The 25,201-nt window shown below is 45.8% G+C and overlaps 1 protein-coding gene across 4 annotated transcripts in view; it reads left to right on the top strand.

Annotated features, from left to right (window-relative positions):
- The first annotated feature begins 2,078 nt into the window (after positions 1-2,078).
- The window catches only part of Myzap (myocardial zonula adherens protein), a 725,358-nt gene continuing 702,235 nt past the window's right edge, over positions 2,079-25,201 (top strand). For 2 of the 4 annotated variants that reach the window (XM_051156761.1, XM_051156760.1), the window contains exons 1-2: positions 2,079-2,255; positions 14,379-14,465. In XM_051156761.1, the coding sequence (XP_051012718.1) occupies positions 2,181-2,255; positions 14,379-14,465 (162 nt within the window). In that variant the 5' untranslated portion in view covers positions 2,079-2,180. The remainder of the gene's footprint in view (positions 2,256-14,378; positions 14,466-25,201) is intronic. The other 2 variants (XM_051156759.1, XM_051156758.1) reach the window with 1 other exon arrangement.

The raw sequence follows: 25,201 nt of genomic DNA, 5'->3' as shown, positions 1-25,201 counted from the left end.
AGTGGCTTCCAACAACTACTTTAAAAAGATTTGTTTATATTTTTATGTGTATCTGCATGTAGGTATGTATGCCACATATGCACCTGGTGCCCAGGGAGGCCAAAAGAGCATGTCAAATCACCTGGAACTGCAGTTGCAGGCTATTGTTAGCTGGGGATTGGGTCCTGGTCCTCTGCAAGTACTCAACTTCTGAGCCTACACCCCAGCCCCAACAAACACCCTTTCACCACAACTTATTGATGGGCACCCTTGGCATTTAGCCTTAGGAATATCAGTACTAGGAATGGAGGGCTGTGTGGAGGAGGATGGAGGGGAACATCTCAGGATTTTTTTTAAAGAGGCAGGTAGATGAGAGGATGAAGGAGGGAACAGAGGGAAAAGCAACAGGTACAGCTACTGACCAGTTCACTCAAGTGTCTGGCCTTAGCTTTCTCCTCTGCAAATCAAGGGTGTTAATAGACGCCACTTGGTGGGGTCTGTACAGCCTGAGGAGGAAGTGAATGGAGAACACAGAGGACACAGGCAATGGGCCGGGAGACAGCTCAGTGTTAAGAGACTTTACTGCCCTTGCAGAGGATCTAAGCTCAGCTCCCAGCACGCCATGTAGGTGGCTCACCCCGAGGTAACCTCAGCTTCAAGGGATTGGATACCTCTGGCTTCTGAGGATACCTGAACTCACCAGGACAAACACAAACTTAAAGATAAAAAATAAATCTTAACACACACACACACACACACATGCACGCATGCACACGCACGCACACACACGCACACACTAGTGGTGAAGTTGGTAGAGAGCATCAGGAAGGGCTGGCAGAGAATTGGCCCTGTGACTCTGAGAAGTCACTTTCATGCAGACTTGCAGAAAGCGTGGCTAAGGTTTCCTCATTTATAAAGAAGCAGGTTCCACAAGTTCATGAGGAATTCTGATCAGCAACATTCTTTGCCCATCTTCCCTGCTGGTGCTATTCTGGGAACACACACACATGCACACACACATACCCGGTGGGGGGAGAGGACAAGGAGAGACAGAGACAGAGAGACGGGGTAGGGTGGCACTTCAGCAGAAGCTGGGGCACAAGGCTTCTAGGTTCAGGAGTAAAAGTGCTCAAATCAGGAGGTTGGTGAGGAGACTGCGGTTTGCCCAGGCTTTGAAGGGTAAATAGAGATGTGTCTTCCCTCCCTCTCCCCAAAAGCACTTTGTCATGATGGTAAAGGCCAAAGCCCTCAGACTAGGTTCTGAATGACTAGGCCTCAGCTCTCGGTAGCTCCTCTCCACCATGAGCTCCTTGCACGGTGACCGGGTTTGTAAGGGTGGCCTTTGTTTTGTTCTCATCATTGTTAGGGGGCAGCAGGGTGCTCCAACAGGGCCCTAGGAGCCTTACCCAGGGAGAGTCACCTCTTAGTTTGGCCACCCAGCAGCCAGTGGGGCTCCTGCTGCCTTACTCAACTCCTGATGAGTCAATGTCCTCATGTGCAAAATGGGGTGCAGGATAACGACACCTACCCCAAAACGTGGTCGTGAAGATTGGTTGATGTAATGGGTGCTCAGTCCTGCCAAGTGGACACACAGTAATCACTGAATAAATGTGAAGGACAACCTGTGTCTGTCTTCCTCTGACTTGCATTTCTGGTCTTCAGCTTAGTCACCTTCTCTGGCAGCCTTCTGGCTCCTGAGGACCCGAGGACGGTTACACACTCCCAGCACACATACCTGTCCTCTCCCTTAGCAACGACAGCATTTCAGGGTCTCCATCAGCGTGCAAATTTTGTGAGAATTGGCGTCGGTCGTTTACTAGGAGGCATAAATAATACGCATTCAATAGTGAAAAAAATGACACAAAGCAAGGATCCCAGTGGAACTCGGGAATTGGCGGAAGGCACTGGGGTCGTGAGGCCGAATGGACAGGCGACGTAGAGCCTGAACCCACAGTATGTACAGGAAGACTGGACAGAGAGATACAGAGCGGATGACTCAACTTTAAGGAGAGAATGCAGCAGGACAGGTCCGGCAAACTCTCTTTGGTCCCGCCCCTCCCAGGCCCCGCCCCCAGGCTCCAAGCCCTGCGGAAGCTGCAGCCTCAAGTGTCTGAGCCTCCCCCGCGCTGGGTGCGCCCCGCACATTTATCCTGCCCTGGAGCAGCGCCGGCACCCAGCCCTCACTCCACAGCCGTTGCGAGATGCTGCGCTCCACTTCCACCGTCACCCTGCTCTCAGGTAGCAGCACCAAGTCGCCTGGGACGCCTAGTAGGAGGGTGAGTAGATAGCTGGAGAGGGAATGGCAGGGTCTCCTACACCCGTCACTGTCGCGCCCTCTGTAGGGATGTGGGAAAGAGGATGCTTGGGGATCAGCTGCTGGTTGCCCACACCTCATCTTGGCTCAAGTTTCCCGGTCGTTCCCTGACTCCCCAGTGACGCTTGCTCTGGATGCCCAGACCCGGCTGGAAGAGAGGGCTTAGGGGACTTTCTGGAACACACTGAACTTTCCTCCCTTTGGCGTCTCCACTATTAAGTTAAGCTTAAACGTGACACCAGTTTTAAAAGGCAAGGGACAGGTGCACAAGTAATGAATGTATTTGAAATGCGGACTTCCCCACCTCTCTTGGCTGGGAGCATCGTGTGTGTGTGTGTGTGTGTGTGTGTGTGTGTGTGTGTGTGTGTGTGTGTGTGTGTCCGTCCATCCACTGCCTCTCATTCAGGAGCGGGCTTTGCCAGGGTGGCTGCCTGGTTGCAGGCCGGAGCTGAGCAGCTAACCACTATGCAGGAGCCCAGCTATGCAGCGCTCTAGTTTATGCAGGCACTTTCTTCTTTGTGGCAATGGGGCCCAGTCTTAAATCCCGAGGCATCATCTCCAGGGAGGTTTCCCTGAGGAAATCTATTTAAGCACAGTCTTTGCTGAATCTATTCTTACCTCCCCAGATGCTCTGGGAAAGAATGACCAGACCTGTCAGGCTCACATTCCATGCCCTTTCTAAGAGCAGGGCCTCAGAGAACTCTGTTAAGCTTGGCGTGTAGCTTTTTAGTTCTTCTAATGTCATGATTACCTCTTCTCTAATCATGTTTTCCTATGGGTCACTCTAACAGGTTAAATCTAGTCACATCAGTTTGATTGACGTGTACTGTTTACCTTTTAAGCCATCTTTCTCTACCTATACACAAAAGGCATGTGTTGCTTTTGGGTGAGGGCTAAGTGATGGTCCATGTCTCTCTCTCTCTCTCTCTCTTTCTCTCTCTCTCTCTCTCTCTCTCTCTCTCTCTCTCTCTCTCTCTCTCTCTCTCTCTCTCTCTCTCTCTCTCTCTCTCTCTCCTTATATTTGTGTGTGTGTGTGTGTGGCAGACACATAAGGCTCCCAGAACTCTGGTTGCTGGCTCACTAACTTCATTAAGAAAGCTTCACATTTGGTTAGTGGGTTTCCAACCACAGGCCTACCTTACTGTACCATGGGCATTTGGCCTTTTCCCATGGAAAGCTTGGTTAGGTAGAACAACGTTTTGGTTGACAAAGAATGAAATCACTGAAAAGATATCCCTGAGCAGTGTACAGCACCCCACCCCCAAGGAGGCTGGTTGAGGTAGATGTTGGGATCCTGTGGGTGAAGACAGATGTAGCTAGTACACTCAGTAGCATCTTTGAGATTTTTCCAGACACACTGTTGGGAAGGTTTTGTCTTTTGGGTAAGACTATGTCAAAACTTTGGGCTGAAGAACTCAGGCTTCTGAAGTCAGACTACGTAGGACTAACTGGAACATCCTAGCACTTCTTGTGGACAGACTATTTCTAAAGGCTCCAGGTGTGTGTGTGTGTGTGTGTGTGTGTGTTTTGCCAGGGCCATGTGTTGTTGATTGACTAACTGACTCACTGAATATTTATAGATCTGTGTGCTACAGGGCTGGGCACTCGGCGACACTCTGCTCCTGGAGGCAGACTTTGTCACAGATGATATACAGTAGTGAGCGGAGCAATGTCAGGGTTTAGTGATGCTAAAAGGAAGGCTCTCTCTGAGGTGTGTGAGGCAAGCCTCTCCCTGCAGATGAGCAAATACTTAGTGTTCCAGCCAGAGCAATTGATGGTAAACAAAGAGCTATCATTGGTCTCAATGGATACTTGGCATGGATTGTATGATACTGTATGTCAGATGTGCTATGGAACAAAATGCTTATTAAAAATAACCTTTTAGAAGCACAACAAAATACAATTTTACACTAAATAAGTTACCATGAGAAATGTTTCTGAAATGGAAAAGTCTTCAAGAAACCATGCATCCTCTCACCTCTTCTCTGATGTTGGAAGGAACTTGGTCTCAAACTGGAATACTGTGGGGTGTATTCAGCCTGTCACTCATGGGCTGCATGCAGCCAAGGGTAGCTATGGACATAGTCCAGCACAGAACCATAAATGTTTTTAAAGCACTATGAGATGCTTTTGTTTGGTTCTCGAGTGTGAACTTTGTAAAGGGCAATGCCATGTCTCAAAGTCAAAAGGCTGACTAGCAATTAAAATAGATCCGTTTTATCCAAAGGGCTTATCAAAGTAGAGGCTGTGGGGAAAGCCAGGCTGTGCTGTCGCAGAGTTCAAGGCAGTCAGAAGTGTTGGTGACGGTTGACGTTGTGCAGGAGTTGCCCTGAGTCAGCTGCAAGGGCAGTGTCCAACCAGGCTGTCACAGGCCACCTTTTGTTCAGGGACTGCCACCTGCAAATGTACTTAGCTCCCTCTTGTCTGAAACCATCTCAAGGGGGAGGAGGGAGCCAGTGGGCAGAGGGATTTCTGTTAACCGATAAACAAAACTCCGAGAGGCTTTCATACACATTAGTCAGTGGGAACTAAAAAAAAAAAAAAAAAAAAAAAAAAAAATCTGCCTTCAAACCAGTTGTGCACTAAAAATAGTTTTATCTGTAGCAACAGTGGGAAGATAAAGTGTTTGGAGAACAGGTACAACTAGAGTGGTGACCTTGGGGGATGTGGGGGTGGGATTTAAAAAAAATAGCAACACAAATGACTTCACGATTTTGAAAGGAATTTTGTAATTGAAGGTTAATCACACAGCATAGGCATTTGAAATGAGTTTTGTAATTGAAGGTTGATCTCACAGCATAGGCCTTTGAAAGGAAGTCAGTTGTGTGGCCAGGTTGTGTGCCTGGAGTGGAAGGCACATGCTGTCTCCCGTAGCCTGCTCCTTTGAGCTCATCCCCTGGGCTAGAGCAGAATGAGATGTGAGGCCTGTCTCCGAGTCTCTCCAGCACTGTGTGCTCTTGATAAGGGGAGACTGTTGGCTGCTTATAGCTGGCATTGTGACCCCTTGGTGGCATAAAAGAAAAAAAAAAAAAAACTAAAACAAATCCAAACAAGGCCAGGGGGTAAGATTGTTTCCCGGCCAGCCCTTCCCTTGGCAAAGGCTTTCTCTCTTAAAACCCAGAATAGACCTGCCCATCATGGCTCCCTGGCTGATGCTGTACTCACCAGTCTTCTACCTGCCTTGTTGGTTCAAAATAAGGAATTCCCCTTGGGCATGTGAAAGGGGCTGGCAGGTCTTTGCCCAACTTCCTCTTCTCAGTAGAGGAAGTAGTCTCTGTAGCTCTGTATCCTGTACCCTGTGGAATCCAAGGAGGGCGTGCAAATAACTCCAACCTTCCTGTAGGACCTGAGGAAGGGACATGGGGCTTTGGGGGGAATCCAACCACCGGTGGAAGGAAGCCAGTTGCAGTATCCACTGGGGCAGGGAACAGATTCTCATTGCATCTGAAACCGCCTGGCTCCTGCTGGGGGTCCTCCTGAGCTAATTCCTGACAGGCCAGGCAGTAGAGTTTTAGAACTGTGGCATCACCAGGACTTAAGGCAAAACCTCTGCCACTAACACATGACGCTTATAGGCTCGAAAATAATCAACTGTTTCTCTCTCTCTCTCTCTCTCTCTCTCTCTCTCTTGATTTTCCATCTCACCCTGTTCAGTGTAGGTGGTCTGAAGGACACTTGGTTTATGGAACATTTCACGTTTATTCTGCAGAGTATATGGAATGAGTCTAACTGCAGAGGCCTCCATATGGTCCCTGTTGGTGTTTTTTCATGCTGTGCATCTACACTAAGCAAGGGACCTGGAGCTTTGTGTCCAAGCCAGCAAGCCTCAGTTGCCTGATAGCATTCAAGAGCTGGCTCGCTGGAGCTAATCCCGAGGTATTTCAACCTGAAGTACTTCATCCATTACCTATTTTATGGTTTTAAAAAGTCCCGGTACTTTTCCAGCGTGCAGGAGAATAACACAGTGCTGTTTGCCTTTTTTCCTCTCCCGAGGTACTGTGTCTCCTAAATGTCAACCATATTGCTGACTCATATCCATTCTTTATAGAAAAGAATGATCTTTTCCAACATACAAAATCCAGCCACCCAGTTCTGCTGCTTTAGGGGACACTGCAAAGCCAAACTTCTCCAGTAAGATCCAGGCCCCGGCCTACTTTTGTCTGTCTTGTCCTCTAACTTTCTACTTGTCCTGGGTATTTCAGACACCACCCCCCTCCCCCCCGCCCGCCCCGGGAGCTTCTAGTGCTGGATTTTGTTTGTTTGTTTTCCCCTCTTTGGTTCATGCTTCTCCCCTAGTGAGAATCTGAGTCTGCCCTGAGCCCTCATTTCCACAGGTGTGTGAAGCTATGAATGATCAATTGAGAAGCTTTAGAGACCTTGGAGGTATGCTCTGTTGATATGGTCTCTCTCTCTCTCTCTCTCTCTCTCTCTCTCTCTCTCTCTCTCTCTCTCTCTCACACACACACACACACACACACACACACACATCATGGTGGCTGTGTGTGTCAGCAACGGGGAAGCAGAGACAAGCAGACCCATGGGCATTGCCAGCCTGCTTGCTGAGTCCAGGCTAGTAAGAGATCACATTTCAGTAAAAACCAAGGCAGGTGACACAAGTCTAACGGCAGCCAGTGTCCCAAAGAAACCTCAGTTCATATACATTTTGGGACATGAGAACTTAAGAAGAGAAGGCCTGGGATCCAGCCAGCCTGATGATCCCATCCTCAGGGGAGGAAACAGGTGACAAGTGGTGGCCCAGGTGAGAAGTTTGACAGTTCTAGGAAGGTCTCCAAATACTCTCCTGGCCTCTTCCACTGCTGCAGTTGAAATTTTATTCATTGGGTTAAGTTGGTGATTCTCAACCTTGGTTCTATGTAGAGTTACCAGTCAGCTTAAGACAGTTATGTGTGGGTCTCAGGCCTTGAGCCATATGCAACACAGGTGTGTTTATCGTGAACTCCTCCATGTGACTGTGGGCATGGTCTAGGAGGAGAAGACTGTTTCTTTAGGCATTGCTTCCCCTTAAAGGCAGATATTCTGTGGCAGCCAGCAAGATCCCTTGGGCCTGTAGATGACCTTCAGGGTGATGGCCAGGCAGGGCCAAGGGGTCGAAACGCTGCTAGATATACCAGAATCTGTGTGCTTTTGTGGCTTTATGCTTTCTTCTCAGATGTTAGCATATGAGGCATGTTCTGTGACTAGTTCCAAAGTGATCCAGAGAGAGCAGAGAGAGCAAGGGAGGCCCCTGCCTTCCTCCTGGTGGATTTTGTGAGGCAGCAGATCTGACATGGGAAAGGAGAGCCCCTTCCCATAGGGGAGGCTGCTTGCTGCTCCTCAGACAGATTTGGCCTCCTCTTTTTTGAATGTCTCTGAGCTAAGAGTGGATTTCACCATGGCTTACAAAGTCTGAATGGTTCTTATATAGCTCTTTTTATTTAAAAAAAAAAAAAAAAAGATGATTCCACCTTGATATAGATAATGAAGCTACAAGTTCAGGGTCACTGAAAACCTTCTCTAGATGGTCTGTGTTCCATTCCCACATAGCCTGGCAGGTTCCAGAGCTTGGATATTTTTGTGTTGAGCAGGGAGTGGAGGGCTGTCCTCCTGGCACACCCACAAAACCCACACCTGCTGTTTTTTAGGGCAGCTTGGCAGGGCCCTACAGTAGGAGTGGACCAGACCAGAGGGAAACAAATACATTTAATTCATTTCCTTAGGGAAATCCAATTTGCAAGCTAATTAGCAAACTTGTCACCTCCCTTGTTATCTTCTCTACCCCTAGAGATAGATTTCCCCTCCCTCTTTGGTGAAACATAGTTTCAGAAGCTGAGAGCAGAAAGGTGGGTGAAACCCCAGTGTCTTTAGATGAGGACCTCTGCCTCCACAAAAGGGGTCACACAGAGCCCCAGAGGATGTCCTGAGCTCCCCAGTGTCCTGAGCTACAAAGGCTTAATTGTACCTTCTTTTTTTCTTAATTTCTCTCTCTGTCTCTCTGTCTCTGTCTCTGTCTCTGTGTCTCTGTCTCTGTCTCTGTCTCTGTCTCTGTCTCTCTCTCTCTCTCTCTCTCTCTCTCTCTCTCTCTCTCTCTCTCTCTCTGTGTGTGTGTGTGTGTGTGTGTGTGTGTGTGTGTGTGTGTGTGAAAAAGACCTGAAGGCTAGCTGTTTCTCCCTTGCCTTCCCTCCCAGGAGGGTGGCTTTGAAGACAGTGGGAGAATCTCTAGGGAGTTTCAGGTGTAGTCTCTTTTGTTTGAGTTCACTTCCTCAAACAAATCTAACCCAAAAACATTGATAGGCTGCTAGGCCTTGGAGAGGCTGGGAAGCCATCCTGATAAAACACTTGCCTGATCTCAGCCTTCTTTTCCGTCCATTCTGTAGTGCAGGGAGTATTAGGAGATGCTTCATTATTCGGTTGAATTGTTGGAATGAACTCATGTTTCAGTGTCAGTCTCTTTATCCATTCCCTGTTGGCTGGAAGAGTTGTTGGCCCGTTGTTCTGTTTATGTTCATCACACCTGCTATTCAAATAGCTCAGGTTCTGTGTAATATGTCACTCTCTGGACATGTCAGCCTTGAACCATACCTGGGCTGTCTTGGAACATCTTGCCTAAGAGATGTCTGTTGTTCGATAATGATGGATTTCCCAGACCTCACTGACCTAAAAAGGACCCCTCTGTGCTTCTATACCCAGATCATGTAGCCTTTCTAGATACTGCCTTTCTCATAGAGTCCTACTTCCGGTTAAGATTAAGATTCTCTTTCCTTTATCCCCATAACAAGAAACTTACACAATCCCCAACATGTGCAGAGACTGCACAAAGCTCTTAACATGTGTCAGCTAAATTAGCCTTCACACATGAAAGGGAATACAGTGCAGTTAGCTTTATTTTGCAACTAAGGTAACTGAAGCACTGAGGATGAAGCCACTTTCTAAAAGTTTCATAGCTAGTGTCAAAACCAGCCCCCAAAATGCAGTCCCCATGCTGCAGCCTCCAAGCTACCCTGCATCTCAGTACCATGCTTTGCCTACACCAACCACCATTTTTAATAGCCTTGCTTGAGAATATTAATAGCTTATGAGTTCCTGGCGTACAGGAGCTTCTTTGTCATCCTGGTCCCTTTCTAGCCCTTAAAAAAAAGTAGTTTACAAGTTGTAAGATCTCAGCAATCAAAGAGTAGAGCATGCTGTGCACAGCTCCTTTCTTTGATCCACAGCAATAGACCACTGCTTCCAGAGATGGATGGTGGGACAGCAATGGAGTGTAAGCTGCGGTTCTCCACACGGTTCAGAACTCAAGGGCTGAGCAGGCTGCCAAGAGGACACCTGGGTGTGAACTGCACTACCTACCTCCTGGGCACTGTTTAGCCTGGGAAAGCCATGAGTTTCAGGAAGACATAGTGATTAGCATCATAGAATGCTGAGATAAGCCATGTTAGGTTGATGTTAGGAGACTCCCCGCAGGGAAGATGGGGAGAGGGAGCAGACTATGCCAGTCACTCTAGCGGGCAGGGTTCAGGGATCATGTTCCTTAGCAGAGCTTTTATCAGGAATTCAGAATACCTCCCAGGCCTCTAGCAAACCTCATTTGCTGCTCCTGAAGCAATCCAGTTTAGGAAGAATTAGCACCCACTCCACACATGTTCTCTCTTAATTTTCATTATTGTTATTACTACAATTGTGTGTGTGTGTATGTGTGTCTGGGTGCACTCTCACCCTCCACTTATTCCTTTGAGGCAGAATCTCTCCCCAAACATGGGCCTCGTGTTTTTTTCAGCTACGGTCCAAGCAGTCCTCTTGTCTGCATCCCCCTCAGAACTGGGGTTACCAGTGTGGATGGGGTGCCTAGCTTGTCACATGTCTGCTAGGAGGTGAACTTTGGTCTTATGATTGGGAAAAATGTTTTAATCACTGAGTCGCTACTTCAGCCCTGTTGTTATTTTAATTTAGAAAATGAGTGAAACATTTGCAAGCAACACAGAAATCCCTTGAGGGTGTCTTTCTTCAATTAAATCTACATTAACTATAAGGGTATGTTTAAAAGCAAAAATAGGATTAGTCTTAACAGTTTGATTTGCAACTTTCTTGATGGGGGTCTCTCTGTGTAGCCTTGGCTGTCCTGGAACTCACTCTGTAGACTAGGCTGGTCTCCAATTCAGAAAGATCCACCTGCTTCTGTCTCCCAAGTGCTGGAATTAAAGGTGAGCACCTTTTTTCACTGGGACCATATGTTTGCTAGGGAGGTGTGTGATCCTGCTTCAAGCTGGGGTTAACTTGCGTATGTACCATCGACAGTGGGGCATCAGTGGGTCAACATCTATTGAGAACAGCTCTGTTCTTTAAAGTCCTCTATTGATGAGAGCAGATGCTTCAGATAGGACCTGAAGACGTAGCTGCAGGCATCTGCTGCAACTGCCGAATGACTTTGAAGCCAAAGCTTTTATTTTACAGGCTCATTTCACTTTTATGTATTGTGCTTTCTGTTGACTTTGTGCACTTGAGGGTGGGCGTGGCTCACACAGCCTGGCCTGATGGATGTGGTGTAGCTGCCCACCATGGGAAGTGCATGCAGCAATGTCAGAGGGCCAGTGGAGAATGGGTTCAAGTGTTCAAGGTCCATCTCATTTATGGTTGAGTTAATACGTAAGGTCTTTTTCCTTAAAATTATGGCCTTTAGGGATCCACCAGCCAGTGAAACGGCATTGTTTACTATCTAGTGTCCCAAATTCCACTGGCCAAATAGTTTCCATGGAAATGAAGGTCAGGAAGCTAAGTGGACCTGTCTTGATTTGGAGCATGTAGACTGAGAACTCAGTGATAGTATCTACATACTAATAAAAATACGTTAACAGGGCCGGGAGGTCACTCAGCCAGTATAGCACTTGCTGAGCGAGTGTGAGGCCCTGAGTCGGAATCCTTAGAACCCACTTACAAACTAATCTCCGCACTCCTACAAAGAGATGGGAGGTGGAGGCAGGAGAATCCCTGAAAACTCACAGGCCTGCTAGTCTGGCCTGCGCAGCAGCAACCAGCCAAGATGCTCTGCCCCATGTTAGCAAGGGCTGATGCCTGAGTTTGTTCTCTGACCTCCACACATGGGCTGTGGCATGTGTGTCTCCATACTTTTATACATAAATGTATGCATGTATGTGGACACACACACACACACACACACACACAATCAGCATAGATGCATGCCTTCCTTTTAATCTCATCTTGTCCTTGAAATCCAGAGAATAAACTTTCCATGGCCACATAGCCAGTGGATGTTAGAGCCTGTGTGCATGTACATGTGTATGCATCCCCATGTATGGATGGGCTGTGGTGCAGTAAAAATATACCTTCTTTTTTCTGCCAACACATATGCCTTGGGTCAGAGTCAGCCCAACAAAAACAATCACTGGGAGTCCCATATTTGCATGGTTTACCTGGTGTGGCTTACACTTTAATGCTTGTGAATTTCAGTCTGATTTTTGGCAGCTGGAGTGGCCAGCAGTCAGATGGTTGTCTTTCTCTACAGGCAACACCCAATTCTCCGTTAGTTCTGTTGCCTATCCAGAAAGAGAGCTTCCTGGAGGAATAGCTTGCTCTCCTCTTGGCCAGCATATCTGGTTGTGAGCCTTGAAAGCTGGTTGTAAAGTTGGCTGGGACAAAGATAGCCCTGGGTTTCAGGCCAGCTCCATCCTGAGGTCACTGGGAAACCAAGCTTGCTCAGAAGAAAGTAGGGGTGTAAAGGCACCTTGAAACCTCATCATATTTACAGGGTTAACACAGCTGTAAACAAAACCCACTGCTTTGTGTGTGCTAAGCAGTGACTTTTTTTTTCCAGACAGGGTCACACTATGTAATCCTGGCTGGCCTGCAACTCACTATATAGACCAAGCTGGTCTTGAGCTCACAAAGACTCCTCTGCCTTTATCCTCTGGGAGCTGGGATTGAAGCCATGTGCCACCACACTCAGCCTGGTAGATTTTTGAGACAGGGTCTCATTACATCGTTCAGGCTGCTTTGAACTCCCGTTGCCACCGAGTAGTCCTTCAGCTTGCTATACTCTTTCTTGCCTCTGGTTATGGCCCAGCACCAGCAGACCTGAGTTAGATGAGCCCTTTAATGGCCATGAGGCATTCTCCTTGCACATCTGCCTCTGAAATTTCCACATTTATATGTTTACCAGTCATTTTGGGTAAGGATTACACCTGTGGTTTCATTTTTACTTGATCGACTCTGTAAAGACCCTATGTAGCTAGGTTGCCTAGAGCATATACAAGTCCCTGGGTTCCATCCCCAGCACTGTGTAAGCCAGGCATGGTGGTGCATGCCCCACAAGACCAGCACTTGGGAAGTGGAGGCCAGAAGATCTGAAGTCCAAGATTACACTTGGCTTCATAGCAAGTTCCAGACGAATTCAGGATGCATGAGACCTTGTCTTGGACAAAACAAAGCAAAAATAGCCTGTACTAGTGGTTCTCAACCTGTGGGTCATAGGCCCTTTGGCTAACCTCTATCTCCAAAAATATTTACATTAGGACTCATAGTAGTGGCCAAATTACAGTAATGAAGTAGCACTGAAAATAATATTATGGTTGGAAGTCACCAAAACATGAAGAACTGTATTAAAGGGTCATAGTGTTAGGAAGGTTGAGATCCATCCACCTATACTTATATAAGGTCCTATTCTGAGGTAAAACATACACAGTGGAGTACAACTTAATGTGTAATAGGGGGCAATCAGTCCTCTCATGAGTCAGGCCCCATATGGTGTTTCAGGAGTGTGGTGGTTCCAAACACACACACACACACACACACACATGCTTTTTAAAGCTTTTTTTTTTTAAGCTTTTGATAAGCCAACAGGAACACTTTAGAGGTCAGTGGCAGGTGCTCACTGGGTAGCTGATGAAACTGGCAGAGATGTTACTGCCTTGGCAGTTATATTCTTGGTCCCTGGCCCTTTCTGCTAAATCTCATTTTTAATTTTCAGCAAATATGAGCAGCTTTGGCTTTTCCCCTTCTTTTTCTTTCAATTATAAAATACTTAAAACATGTTATTTGTTGCCTTAACTGTTTTTAAGTGCACACGTTTGTGGCTTTCAGTGCATCTGCTGAACTGTGGCTTCATCACCACTGTCAGTTTTCCCATCTTCTCAAACTGAGACCCTAATGTCAACTCCCCATCCTCTACATCCTTAGCTCTCAGCAGGCCCCTCTCTCTTGGTGCTTGAGTGCGGCTGGTCTAGGTACATCATCTAGGAGACTGGCTTTGCCCTGCTGCATTTGCCTCATTTCAGGTAGTCTTCAAGGTTTGTCCATGGCACAGTGCATCAGAACGACCTGCCTTTTCAAAGGCTGGATGACAGTCTACTGTACACATGCATTTGGGCTCCTCTATCTGCCAACATTTATGTCACTTCTACCTATTGTAAATAATAATGAATATGAACATGACTAAAGAAACTTTATGAAAGTTGTGATTGGGCTGGTGAGGTGGCTGAGCAGGTAAAGGCACTTTCCATGCAGGCCTGGTGACCCGAGTTTGATCTCCAGGACCAACACAAAGGTGAAAAGAGAGAACTCTTTCTACAAAGTTGGCCTCCACCCTGCCACTTTTGTGCCGTGGCATGCACACACAATATATAAGATAAAAACCTTGCAATTAACATTTCCATGTTTGTTGTAGAAAAGCTAAATACATAGGCTAGAAAAGTAGTAAATAATCTCCTAATCCATCACTGGAAATCTTAGAATTTAGACAAGAGATGTATTTTGGCTTCTTTCTTTCAAGAGGAATTTTGGCTTTTATTTGTTAAATGAATCATTTTAGGCATTTTATTATGAACCCTGAACCATTTATAATTGTTAGAAATCTCTGAAGTTATTTAATAGCTCCTTGTTTGAGCAGCAGGCTGCTGTGGATGCCATTCGTGGGCACCTGTGCCAGGCCATGCTTACCATGCTGGGCGCCTTCTAGTGTGATCAGGATGGTACAATGAGCCCATTACTATGGGATAGGCAGAGAGAAATCCCAGAGCCTCTGGTTCTTTCTGACCCCCAACACTCTTCCTAATTGGACTTTTCTCTCCACTTCTTTTAGGCAAATGTCTGCAGACTACGGCTGACTATACCCCCTGAAAGTCCTGTACCCCAGCAAACAGAAAAGAAGATTGAGAGGAAAGATCAGGTGAGCTTTCTCTGAGGCTAGGGCCTGTGGCTGGTCTTTTGTTTGTGTGTTCTCCCTCGCCAAGGCTGTTCGCCAAGCCATACATTAGTTGCTGATGAAAAGGCCCTCAGCCTTCCGTAGTGCTCTCCCAGCTGCCCCTGTGGCCTTGTGTCCCAGCCCTTGTTTCCTGGGGAGCACTGTGGTTCTGTGTAGCCTCCCAGCTGTGGGGACGCTGGACTTAGCGACGGGTGCTATAGCAGGGAAGGTGTTTTTTCCTGGAATGGCCTGTGCAGTGGAGTCAAAGGGCCTTTTGTGAGTTGCTGGGACTGGAGCAACAGGCTGGAGGCCTGGCTCTAGCTGGCAGGAAGAGCCCAGCGGGTGGCCGATCATGCTCTTGGCTGCATAGAGAGGAATTCTGCAAATATATCTGTGTCATTTCTGAACAGAGTACTGGGACTGTGCAGATAAGAATGGCCTCACCTTTGCTTTAGAGGGACTTGCAGTTTTCCAGCTGGAACAGGTATATAAATAAACAATGGTGATGTAATGTTCCTATGTGGGAACATAGAGATGGTGCTAAGTGACTGGCATGTGGCAGAAGTGTAGGCTTAACAAGTAAAGGGGAGGACCTGCTTACTCTGCCTGTGTTCCAGATGACACCATTTTCCTCATTCCTAAGCAGTGACTGGCACCTGCTAAGCTTCATGCCCTAGGACTACAGTGCTAAGCACAGCAGTAAACAAGGCAGTGGCTGTCACCCACGGAGCTTGTTGTCCAGTGGGCTGAGAATGAAAGTAAACAAAATAACAATGCGCTTTCTGTAGGGAACAGTGTAAGCTAAAGGGATAGGTGTTCTGGAGACTGGAGGATATGAACATAAAATGGAATAATAGGTTATAGATGTCATGGGTAGAATCATGAGATTGTGACTTCTTGAAATGCAAGCTTCACTTTCGATTTAATCAGCAATGTAGTGACCCGTCAACAAGGAAGCTTCCTGTAGACTGGTAAGAGGCTCGTAATGTCCAGAGTTGACTGTATGTACCTGTCCTTCCTTGCCCATGACACTCTTAACTTTGTGTGTGTGTGTGTGTGTGTGTGTGTGTGTGTGTGTGTGTGTGTGTTCATGCATGTCCCTGTCTGAGGTGGCAAGAGGTAGACATTGGGTGTCTTCCTCTGTTGCTTTCTACCTTATTTCTTCTTCCCTCCCCCCCCCTTTTTTTTTTCAGAATTTTCAAATTTTATCTTACATGTGTGAGTGTTTTGTCTGAATGTATGTATGGGCAGCACATGTGTGCCTGGTGTTCTCAGAAGTCAGAAGATGATGTTGGATCCCATGGAACTGAAGTTATGGATGGGTGTAAACCACCATGTATGTGTTGGGAATTGCACTGGGGTCCTCTGTAAGAGTAACAAGTACTCTTAAGACAAAGAGCCATCTCTCTAGCTTACTTTTTTCTTTTTCAGATAGATCTATGTATTTCAGACTGTCCTGGACTCACTATGTAGAACACTATGGCCTGAAACTCACAGAGATCTGCCTGCCTCTACCTCCTGAGTGCTGGTATTGAAGTTGTGCACTACTATGCCTGGCCTTATTTCTTAATATGGGATTTTGTCCCTGAACCCAAAGCTTACCAGTTTGCCATAGTAATTTGTCTCTTTCTCTTACCAATTGTCCCAGCATTTGTCTTTCTCCACCCACTCATCCCTGTTTTGTTTGTTTAAAGTGGATGCTGACCCAAACTCAGACCTTTATGATTGCATAGCCCTTCCTTTACCAACCTAGCCATCTCCCCAACTCCCTCCTCTCCTACAGCACGTTTCCAGTGCTGATTGTGCAAATGCCAGGCTCAGGAAGTAGGGGGGAAGGAAGCCAGAGTGCTCTGAGAGAATGTAAACTCTGAGCTGCTTCAAAGGAGAGGAAGTATGTCACCAGCAGCACCTGCAGGGATGTGCCGGGAGGTGGGCAGGAAAAGCTAGACCTGAGACACCTGGTTCAGAAAATCTAGGCAGTACCAGTGAGGTCCTAGCCAAGGCCGTAGGAACTGATTTTATTCTTTATTAAAGATTTGTTTGTTTTTATTTTATGCGTATGTGTGTTTTGCCTGTATGTATATCTGTGTACCACATGCATTTAGAGGCCATGGGGCCAGAAGAGGACATCAGATCCCTGGAACTGGAGTTCCAGATGGTTGTTGAGCTGCCATGTAGGTGTTGGGAATCTAACCTGGGGCCTCTAGAAGAGCAGAAGTTGCTTTTAACCACCAAGCCACCTCTCCAGCACTGACATCAGCTCTTTCTGGTTAAAATGGGCATAGTTTGAACACCAGAGAGATTAATATCAGTACAAGTTAAACAGCCCCAATCTCCCCACAACCACCCAGACAGAGTTTGTCTGTGTTCCTGCCCTGGCTGTCCTGGAACTCACATTGTAGACCCAGCCAACCTCGAACACCCAGGAATCTATTTGCCTCCTGAGTGCTGGGACTAAGGTGTGCACCACCGCTGCCCAGATGAATAGCCCCAATTTTTTGGATGTTGTGACATTTTGCATTTTGAATTTTGGCGAGTAGATATGTTTAACTGGTAAGTCTGTACAACTATTCCCAACCAAGTATAAAGAATTTCAACATCTGATGCTCTTCCAGTCCTAAGAATTTTGAGATAAAGGACACTCAACCTTCAATGGATTGTGATAAAAAATTGAATAATAATAAAACCCCACAACACTAGTGCTAACGAGAGGGCCATAAAAGGAAGAGGGAGGGGAAAAGCTTGTTATGGATCACTAAGTAATCTAGAGAAATGTTTTGGAATTTCCAGATAGGCTCATCAATGATTAAGAAGCTAGTTGATTGGGCCCAGCGTGGTGGCACACGCCTTTAATCCCAGCACTCGGGAGGCAGAGGCAGGCAGATCGTTGTGAGTTTGAGGCCAGTCTGGTCTACAAAGAGAGTCTAGGACAGGCAAGGCTACACAGAGAAACCTTGTCTTGGAAAAAAAAAAAAAGAAACTGGTTAATTAAACATTATAACTGGTAATGATATCACTGATAGGGTATTCACATGACTTAAAGCATAGTCCCTAAAGGAACAGTTGACCTTAAAGTCTAGTAAAACTTCAACTAGGTGACCCAACCCAGCATGATCAGCAGATGACAACTCTCTGTTGGGGGCTTCCTAAGTGATGTGATTAAGAAGTACTCACAAGGGACTGGAGAGATGGCTCAGCGGTTTAGAGCACTGCCTGCTCTTCCAGAGGACCCAGGTTCAATTCTCAGCACCCACATGGCAGCTTACAACTGTCTTAGAGTTACAACTCTGAGAGCTGCCACTCTCACACAGACAAACATGCAGGTGAAACACCAATGCACATAAAATAAAAATAAATAAATTATATAAAAAAAGAAGTACTCACAATACCTGTGTAATCTTCAGGCTGAATTGTGTGACTGAATTACTGATAAGAAAACAGAAAGGTCAAGAATACAGGACATTCTACAGAACAGTTGGCCAGAATCCCTCCCACGAATTGGATGATATTAAAAGCAAGATGAATTTCTGTTGTTGGAAAGATGGATTAAGAAACAGAACATGAAATGTCATGAGCAAACTTTGGTTAGGCCAGAAAATTTGTAACAGATGTGTTGATATGCTTATCAGATTTGTAATATGAGCCACAAACTAGCTATTGAATGAATTTCATTTTTATGTATGTGACATGTGACTGAGAACTTCTTTCAGCTTCCCCACATCTATGAACATTCAGCAAAGGAAATGCTTGGCAGCTGCATTCACAACTTTTTTCATTACTGTGGCAAACTGTGACAAAAACAACTCAAGGAAGGAAGCATTTACTTTGGGCTAATGGTTTAAGAGCACAGCCCATTGTGGTGTGGAAGCCATGGTGGCAGGAACCTGAGGCAGCTGGTCACAGTGCATCTGCAGTCAGGAAGCAGAAAGAGATGGAAGCTGGTGCTCAGCTTGCTTTCTCCTTTTTATTCAGCCCACGAGATGGTGCCATACACAGTCAGGATGGGGATTTTTACCTCAGTTTACCCAGTCTAAAAGCTCCCTCACAGATGCACCTAGTACTTGATGTCCTAGGTGATTCTAGGTCCTGTGAAATTGGCAATCAGTGTTAACCACCACAGTACCAAAGCTCATAACGACGAGAGCAGGGACAGTGAGGCTTCAGCCACTGAGCTCCTGTGATGACCAGGATTGAATGGGGTCCCCTTTGTGTCCTCACTCTTACTGTCTCTTTTAGAGCTGATGGCATCTGGGGAAGTTTGATGAAGAAACCTAGTCCAGAGTGAGTGGACTGGACTGAGGCCGTGCTGGCTGTGTCCATGTGCATGGTAGAGTAACAGAGAATGAAACATGCTTGTGAGAGCTGCAATCGGCCAAGCTGCCCCGGAGCAGATGCTCTAATAGAAGAACCAAGCATTGCCGAGGAAAGAGCTGGGTGCTTAGCTGTGGAGTTCATTCTCACACTGTGTGCCTATCTTCTGTCTTGAAGAGTGCTTTCCAAATTGGTTAAGGCAATGGCTTTCTTTCTTTCTTTCTTTTCTTTCTTTCTTTTTTTTTTTTTTACTTTAACTAAGCATAAGGCATTACTTTTATTTATATAGAGAAAAAAGTGTCAAAAGTTAAAGTGGAAATTACAAATAGTTTTATGCAAATGCTAAGGACATATTGATGGCATCATTTTATCTGAGATCATGTGCTTATTGCTATAACTTGCCCTAGCAGCCAAAGGAATATTTTTTATGACAGATACTCATTCAGTGGGAAACAATCTATTTGGGGAGAAAAAGTTTATAAAATAATATATCTAGTCCATATTTCACCATGATAATCTCAACTCTGTAATGACATTTATACTCAGAGAGATGTCTTTTACAAGAGGCACATAGGGGTTAGGGTTAGGGGATTGGTGTCATGGATCAGTTGGTAAAGACAGCTGCCATTAAACCTGACAACCTGAGTTTGATCCCTAGGTTCTACTTACGTGGTAGAAGAAGAGATATAATTTCCCCAATTTGCCTTTTTCTTTCCACATGTATATAATGGCATGTACAATCCCCCCACAATACACACATATACAATAAATAAATACATGTTTTAAAATTTAAAGGAAAAGATAAATGACAAAAAGAAACCAGATTCCATACTCTAAAGAGACCACAGAAGAGGGGCTGGAGATGGCTCAGTGGTTAAGAGCACTTGTCTGCTCTTCCAAATGTCCTGAGTTCAATTCCTGGCAACTACATGGAGGGTTCACAACCATCTATAATGGGATCTGATGCCCTCTTCTGGCATGCAGGTGTTCATATAGTAGAGCACTCATAAATAAATATTTTTTAAAAGCTTAATAAAATTTTTTTAAAGAGAAAGAAAGAAACCGCAGAAGAGCTCTAGACTTTAACAGAAAGGGCCCTTGCTGGACGATTATATCCAATAAAGGTGGAAGGCATACAAAGGAATGATCCTGCTTCAGAATTGAATCACGTTAACTGATGTAAGTTGTTGGTCTAGGAAAGGGCACATCACTCTTTCAATGGTGTAATTTCCAACTGCTTTAGTGATCAGAATGACAATGTAAGTCTAGCCCCCAAACTGACCCCCCTAACTCTGAGTTTTATCATCTACCCTGAATCCAAGTACAGACTTTTAGATTTATTTACCTCCCTCCCACCCCCACCTAGGAGGTACGTCCTCCTCAAATTCTCCAAGGCAAAGTGGCTACTCATGAAAAGATTGGACGAGTCCCAGCTTTCACAAATCTTACTGTTAGAACCCTGACTCAGTTGACAAATGGGACGTATAGGGGAATGTTAAGAAGAATAATTTAAAACCTTCAACAATTAACCTTTCAAAGAATATAATTTCTGACCTTTAAAATTTCTTCTTCAAATCAACACACACACACACACTGAACCTTCATATCTTTATAGCAAAAGCAAGACCACTTTCTCCTTATGCCTCCAAATAGCCCACCACAGGTGCTTAGGAACAGCCAGGCTCTGAGGTGCTCAGGAGCTGTGCACCTTGATGTCACCTGCACTGAGCACTAGATGTGAGGACCTACGTGTCCATCTATAACAAGCTGGTGACTCACTGCAGAAGAACTGGGGTAGAGAGGAGGGTGAGGCTGGCTGTTTCCCCAGGACTGAAGCTCTTGGGTGGTGGCAACACCCAAAGATTCTTGTGGCAACTGGGAAGATAGTGATTTTGACACCATGTCCTGGCTGGAATCTTGGGCTTGAGTCACTAGGAGCAGGGTTCACATACCAACTACGGTTCCCTAGAGAAGCCACTTCTTCTGATGTGGTTGCAGTGTGTCTGCTCCTCCCTGGGAGCCACAAAATTGCAAGGTACCCAACACGCTGGTTAGGCTCAATGGCTTTGGTTCCTTTGAAGGAGAAGCCCATGGTTTGCCAAGCCGGGGATTGGAGCCTGGATAGGACATGGAAGTCTGAAGACATCAAATGGCCTGCCTGACTTCTGATGAAGTCAAAGTCTAATGAAGTGAAATGTCCCAGAGGATTTCCTGGCCATTAGAGCTGCAGCTGGCTGAGGGCAGCTGGGCCCTAGTTACTGACACTGTCACAGCAGATGCCTGTGGGCAGCTAGCCATACATGGGCCCACTGCCTGCCAGATGTTCTTTTGTCTGTTCTATATTCACCATAGAGAGATATTCCTCACAGCTCACAAGTAATGAAGAGGGCACACTTGCCGTGTTGCATGGAGGTGTGTTGGGAGGGTGCTCAAGGCAAGTTCAATAGTCAGTACTTTTCCTGGAGTCATGGGATCATGGGGTGTATTGGAGAGGCTTCCTAACTCTAAAGCAGATGCTTGCCTGTCTGCTGTTCTTACTGCCCTTGAGAGTTTTCTGCTGTCTGAGACTATGGTCTGCTGCCCACCAGTTCTGGAAAGTAGACCCTAGCTTCCTCTGCAAGAGAGCATGCTGATGCCTAGTTGCAAAGAGCAAGGGAGCTAAGTGGGCCTAGGGAGATAGCTCACTTGGTAAAGCTCTTGTGTCACAAGCATAAGTGTAACCCTTAGTGCTGAAGGAATAGTGCTGTAATGTGTGCTTGTAATCAGGGGCAGAGGCAGGCGGGTGCCTGGAGTTCGCTGGCCAGCCAGGCTAGCCTAATTGTTGAGATCCAGGTCAATGAGAAAACTTTTCTCAAAGGTAGTAAACACTGTTCTTGAGGCTGACACATAAGGTCACTCTCTGGCCTCTGTACACATATGGCCTCCCCCATATATGATCATGAGCATTTTAAAAAAGAAAGCTGGGTAGTGATGGTGCATGCCTTTAATCCCATCACTTGGAAGGCAGAGGCGGGTGGATCTCTGCAAGCCCCACACCAGCCTGGTCTATAGAGTAAGTTCCTCGACAGCTAGGGCTACACAGAGAAACCCTGTCTCAAAAAACCTAAATAAATAAATAAATAGTAAAATTAGAATAGTGAGGGAAAGGTGCCCACTACTATGTCTGGATTCTAAGGTGGTGACTGAATACCACCTTTGCCTTTTTGTTTTGTTTTTGTTTTTTCAAGACAGGGTTTCTCTGTGTAGCCTTGGCTGTCCTGGAGTCAATTTGTAGACCAAGCTTGCATCTGCCTCCCTGAGTGCTGGGATTACAAGCGTGTGCCACTGCACCCAGCCACCTTTGCCTTTTGTAGGTCAAACTCAGTGGTCTTTGCTTTGGTCTTGGCATCTTTCCCTGTAGCTATCTTAGAGTCATTCCCATCCATGAAGTGTTGCCTCTCTTCTTCCTTTGGGCTATACCTTCTGCATCTTTGCTGTTGTCACTCCACTCCTCTCTGTAAATCTCAGCATCACTCTACCATCACCTGGTCCACAGTCCCCTCTTCAAAGACCTGCTGGCTCCCACCTCCCCTCTCTGCAAAGGCCCAACCCTAGAGAACTCATCTTTTTCTGCCTTGGAAACCGTCTCACTAGCTGTGGATCCTTTTCTGGTGAAGGCCATGCTGATTTGTGACATTACTTCTACCTGTCATAACAATGATAGTTTATTAGTGTGTATTACTACTATTTACAAATTTTAAAAATGTTTTAGACAATATTGGAACTTCGAATGGGACATTTTAGCTGTAGCTTTCTGCACCTGACATTCCAATACTCCCGTCATTGGTGAGAATGAGGGGTTTTCCCCCTTAGGGTCATCCACTAAGTGCACTTACCCCAGGGTCACTCTGACTTATGCACTTCCAGGGAACCTGGTAGGGTCAGTCTTGGACATGGATCTGGGAATATTACAAGGAATAGGAGTTGATTGAGTAGTTAATGGGTCAGGTTCCTGTCCTTCCCTGAGATCTAACCATCCGTATCTTGAGCAGATTCCCTCTGTCCCCTTCCCTTCATTTCCTTCAGAACACAATTCCTTCTCTTTTATATTCTAGTTTTTTCCCTAGAGCCTTCTTCCCCAGATAGCTACCCAAGAGATTTGGTCCTAGCCTTACTGTAAAGAGCAAATGAGCTGAAGCTGGAGAGATGGCTCAGTGGTCAAGAGCACAAACCTTTCTTGCAGGAACCCAAGTTCAGTTCCCAACACCCAAGTCAGGTAGCTCACAAGGACATGTAACTCTAGGCCAGGGGGTGTGCAATATCTCTGGCCTCCTTGGGCATTCATGTGTGCATACCTACACACAGACATGTGCATAATTAAGAATCATAAAACATTTTTTAAAAAAGAATAAATGAATCGGGGCAGTGGTGGTACACACCTTTAATTCCAGAACTTGGGAGGCAGAGGCAAGTGGATCTTTGTGAGTTCAAGGCCACTCTGGACTATAGAGTGAGTTCCAGGACAGCCAGTGTGACACAGAGAAAAAACTCTGCATTGAGAAACATTGCTGGATAGATAGATAGATAGATAGATAGATAGATAGACAGACAGACAGACAGACAATGAGTTAATATAGGGTCCTAATCAGCATCTGACCCGTGAGGTGGACTAGAAAGGCAGGACATGATCTATGAGGATAGAAGGTGGAAGATGGTGATACTATCTCTCCCGAGTCCATGTGTTGGTTTTGTGATTCTGCTCCTGGGTGGCATCACTGGTTGGGCCCTGTCAACTAGCTCTCATAGGCTCCACCCACCCTACCCAATAACTCCTCTTTATCTCTCATGTACCAGGCATAGCCTCCCTCCTTAGAACCCCTGCTAAGGTCCTTTCTCATGCTTGCAGTATCTTTTTCTTCCTTTTTTTTTTTTTTTTTTTTTTTTCAAAACAGGATTTCTCTGTGTAGCCTTGGCTATCCCTGACTTGCTTTGTAGACCAGGCTGGCGTTAAACTTACAGCGATCCTCCTGCCTCTGCCTTCCGAGTGCTGGGATTAAAGGCGTGTGCCACCATGCCCTGCTCAGTGTCTTCTTAACAACTGTCTCTCTATTTATCTGGACATCCTGCAGACTATCATAACCCACAGGAATGGATACCCATTTCTGTAAACATTTGGATATGAAAAGAATGCTGAGTTAGCATAACAACATACAAGAGCAGGAAGACATTGACTATTCTGTTCTAGAGAGCCTTGCTCTATGCACACAGTAGGTGTTTTGTGACTCTGATGATCAGTTTCATGTTAGTTTCAGAAGTTGCCATAACAACACCATGGACTACATGGGCTGAACAACAGAATTTTATTGTTGCATAGTTCTGAGGGCTAGAGGCTGGGCTGGAGGCAGGTCACACTCCCTGGGGAGGCTCTGAGACAGACTCCTTTAACTCACTCAGAGTCTGGCGGTTCCCTTTAGTCCTTGTCTTGTGGCTGCACAGTTGTAGTCTTCACAGATGGAGCTCTTCCTGTGTGCATGGATCTGTGTCTGTCCAAATTCCCTCCTTTTTGTAAGGACACTGGGGATAATAGAGTGGGGCCCACCCTAACGACCCCATTTTAAGTAGATCTTGTCTCTAAGTAAGGTCAGAGTTTGAGTTACTAGCAGTTAAGATGGCAACTTTTTTCTTTTTTAAATTGGGGATTGACATAGTTCAACCCATAGCAAGCTCCTTAAATTGTGTGAGCCACCCAGATGAATTAGCTTTTTGTTTTCTTTTTACTTCCTGTTTGTTTGTTTGTTTGTTTGTCTCTTGTACCTGAGGCTGACTTTGAAGTCTTGATCTTCTTGCCTCTATCTCCCAAAGGCTGGGATTACAGATGTGTGCCACCACTCCTGGCTTTTTATTTATATATTAAACATAATAATGTGGAAGAAAGAATGATGGTGTTTTTGTTGTTGTTGTTTTTTGGTTTGTTTGGGTTTTTTTGTTGTTTTTTTTTGTTTTTGTTGTTGTTTTTTCAAGACAAGGTTTCTCTGTGTAGCCTTGACTATCCTTGACTCACTTTGTAGACCAGGCTGGCCTCGAACTCACAGAGATCCACCTGCCTCTGCCTCCCAAGTGCTTGGATTAAAGGCGTGCGCCATCACCACCTGGCTTGGAATGATGGTTTCTTATGATCACAGATTTCATGAAAGGAATGGATAAATGTGAAATTTTCTTAACTATGGTTAAACTTTAGGAATAAAACTGATAGTAGATCATTTTGAAATTAAATACTCTCATCTGTCATTTTCAAAGGCCTGTGTAACTCTCTGAAGGTCTGTGTCCATATTTCTGCACAAATCTGTATGCCCTGTAACCATGTGAGTGAGCACTCACAGAGGAAGAGAGAGAGAAAGAGTGGAGGGGGGAGGAAGGAGAGAGGAGAGAAA

This window comes from Acomys russatus, chromosome 14 (genome assembly GCF_903995435.1).
Source record: "Acomys russatus chromosome 14, mAcoRus1.1, whole genome shotgun sequence".
In the NCBI taxonomy this organism is placed as follows: domain Eukaryota; kingdom Metazoa; phylum Chordata; class Mammalia; order Rodentia; family Muridae; genus Acomys; species Acomys russatus.
Note: the sequence above shows the minus strand (reverse complement) of the source record. Positions and strands in the feature narration are given on the sequence as shown.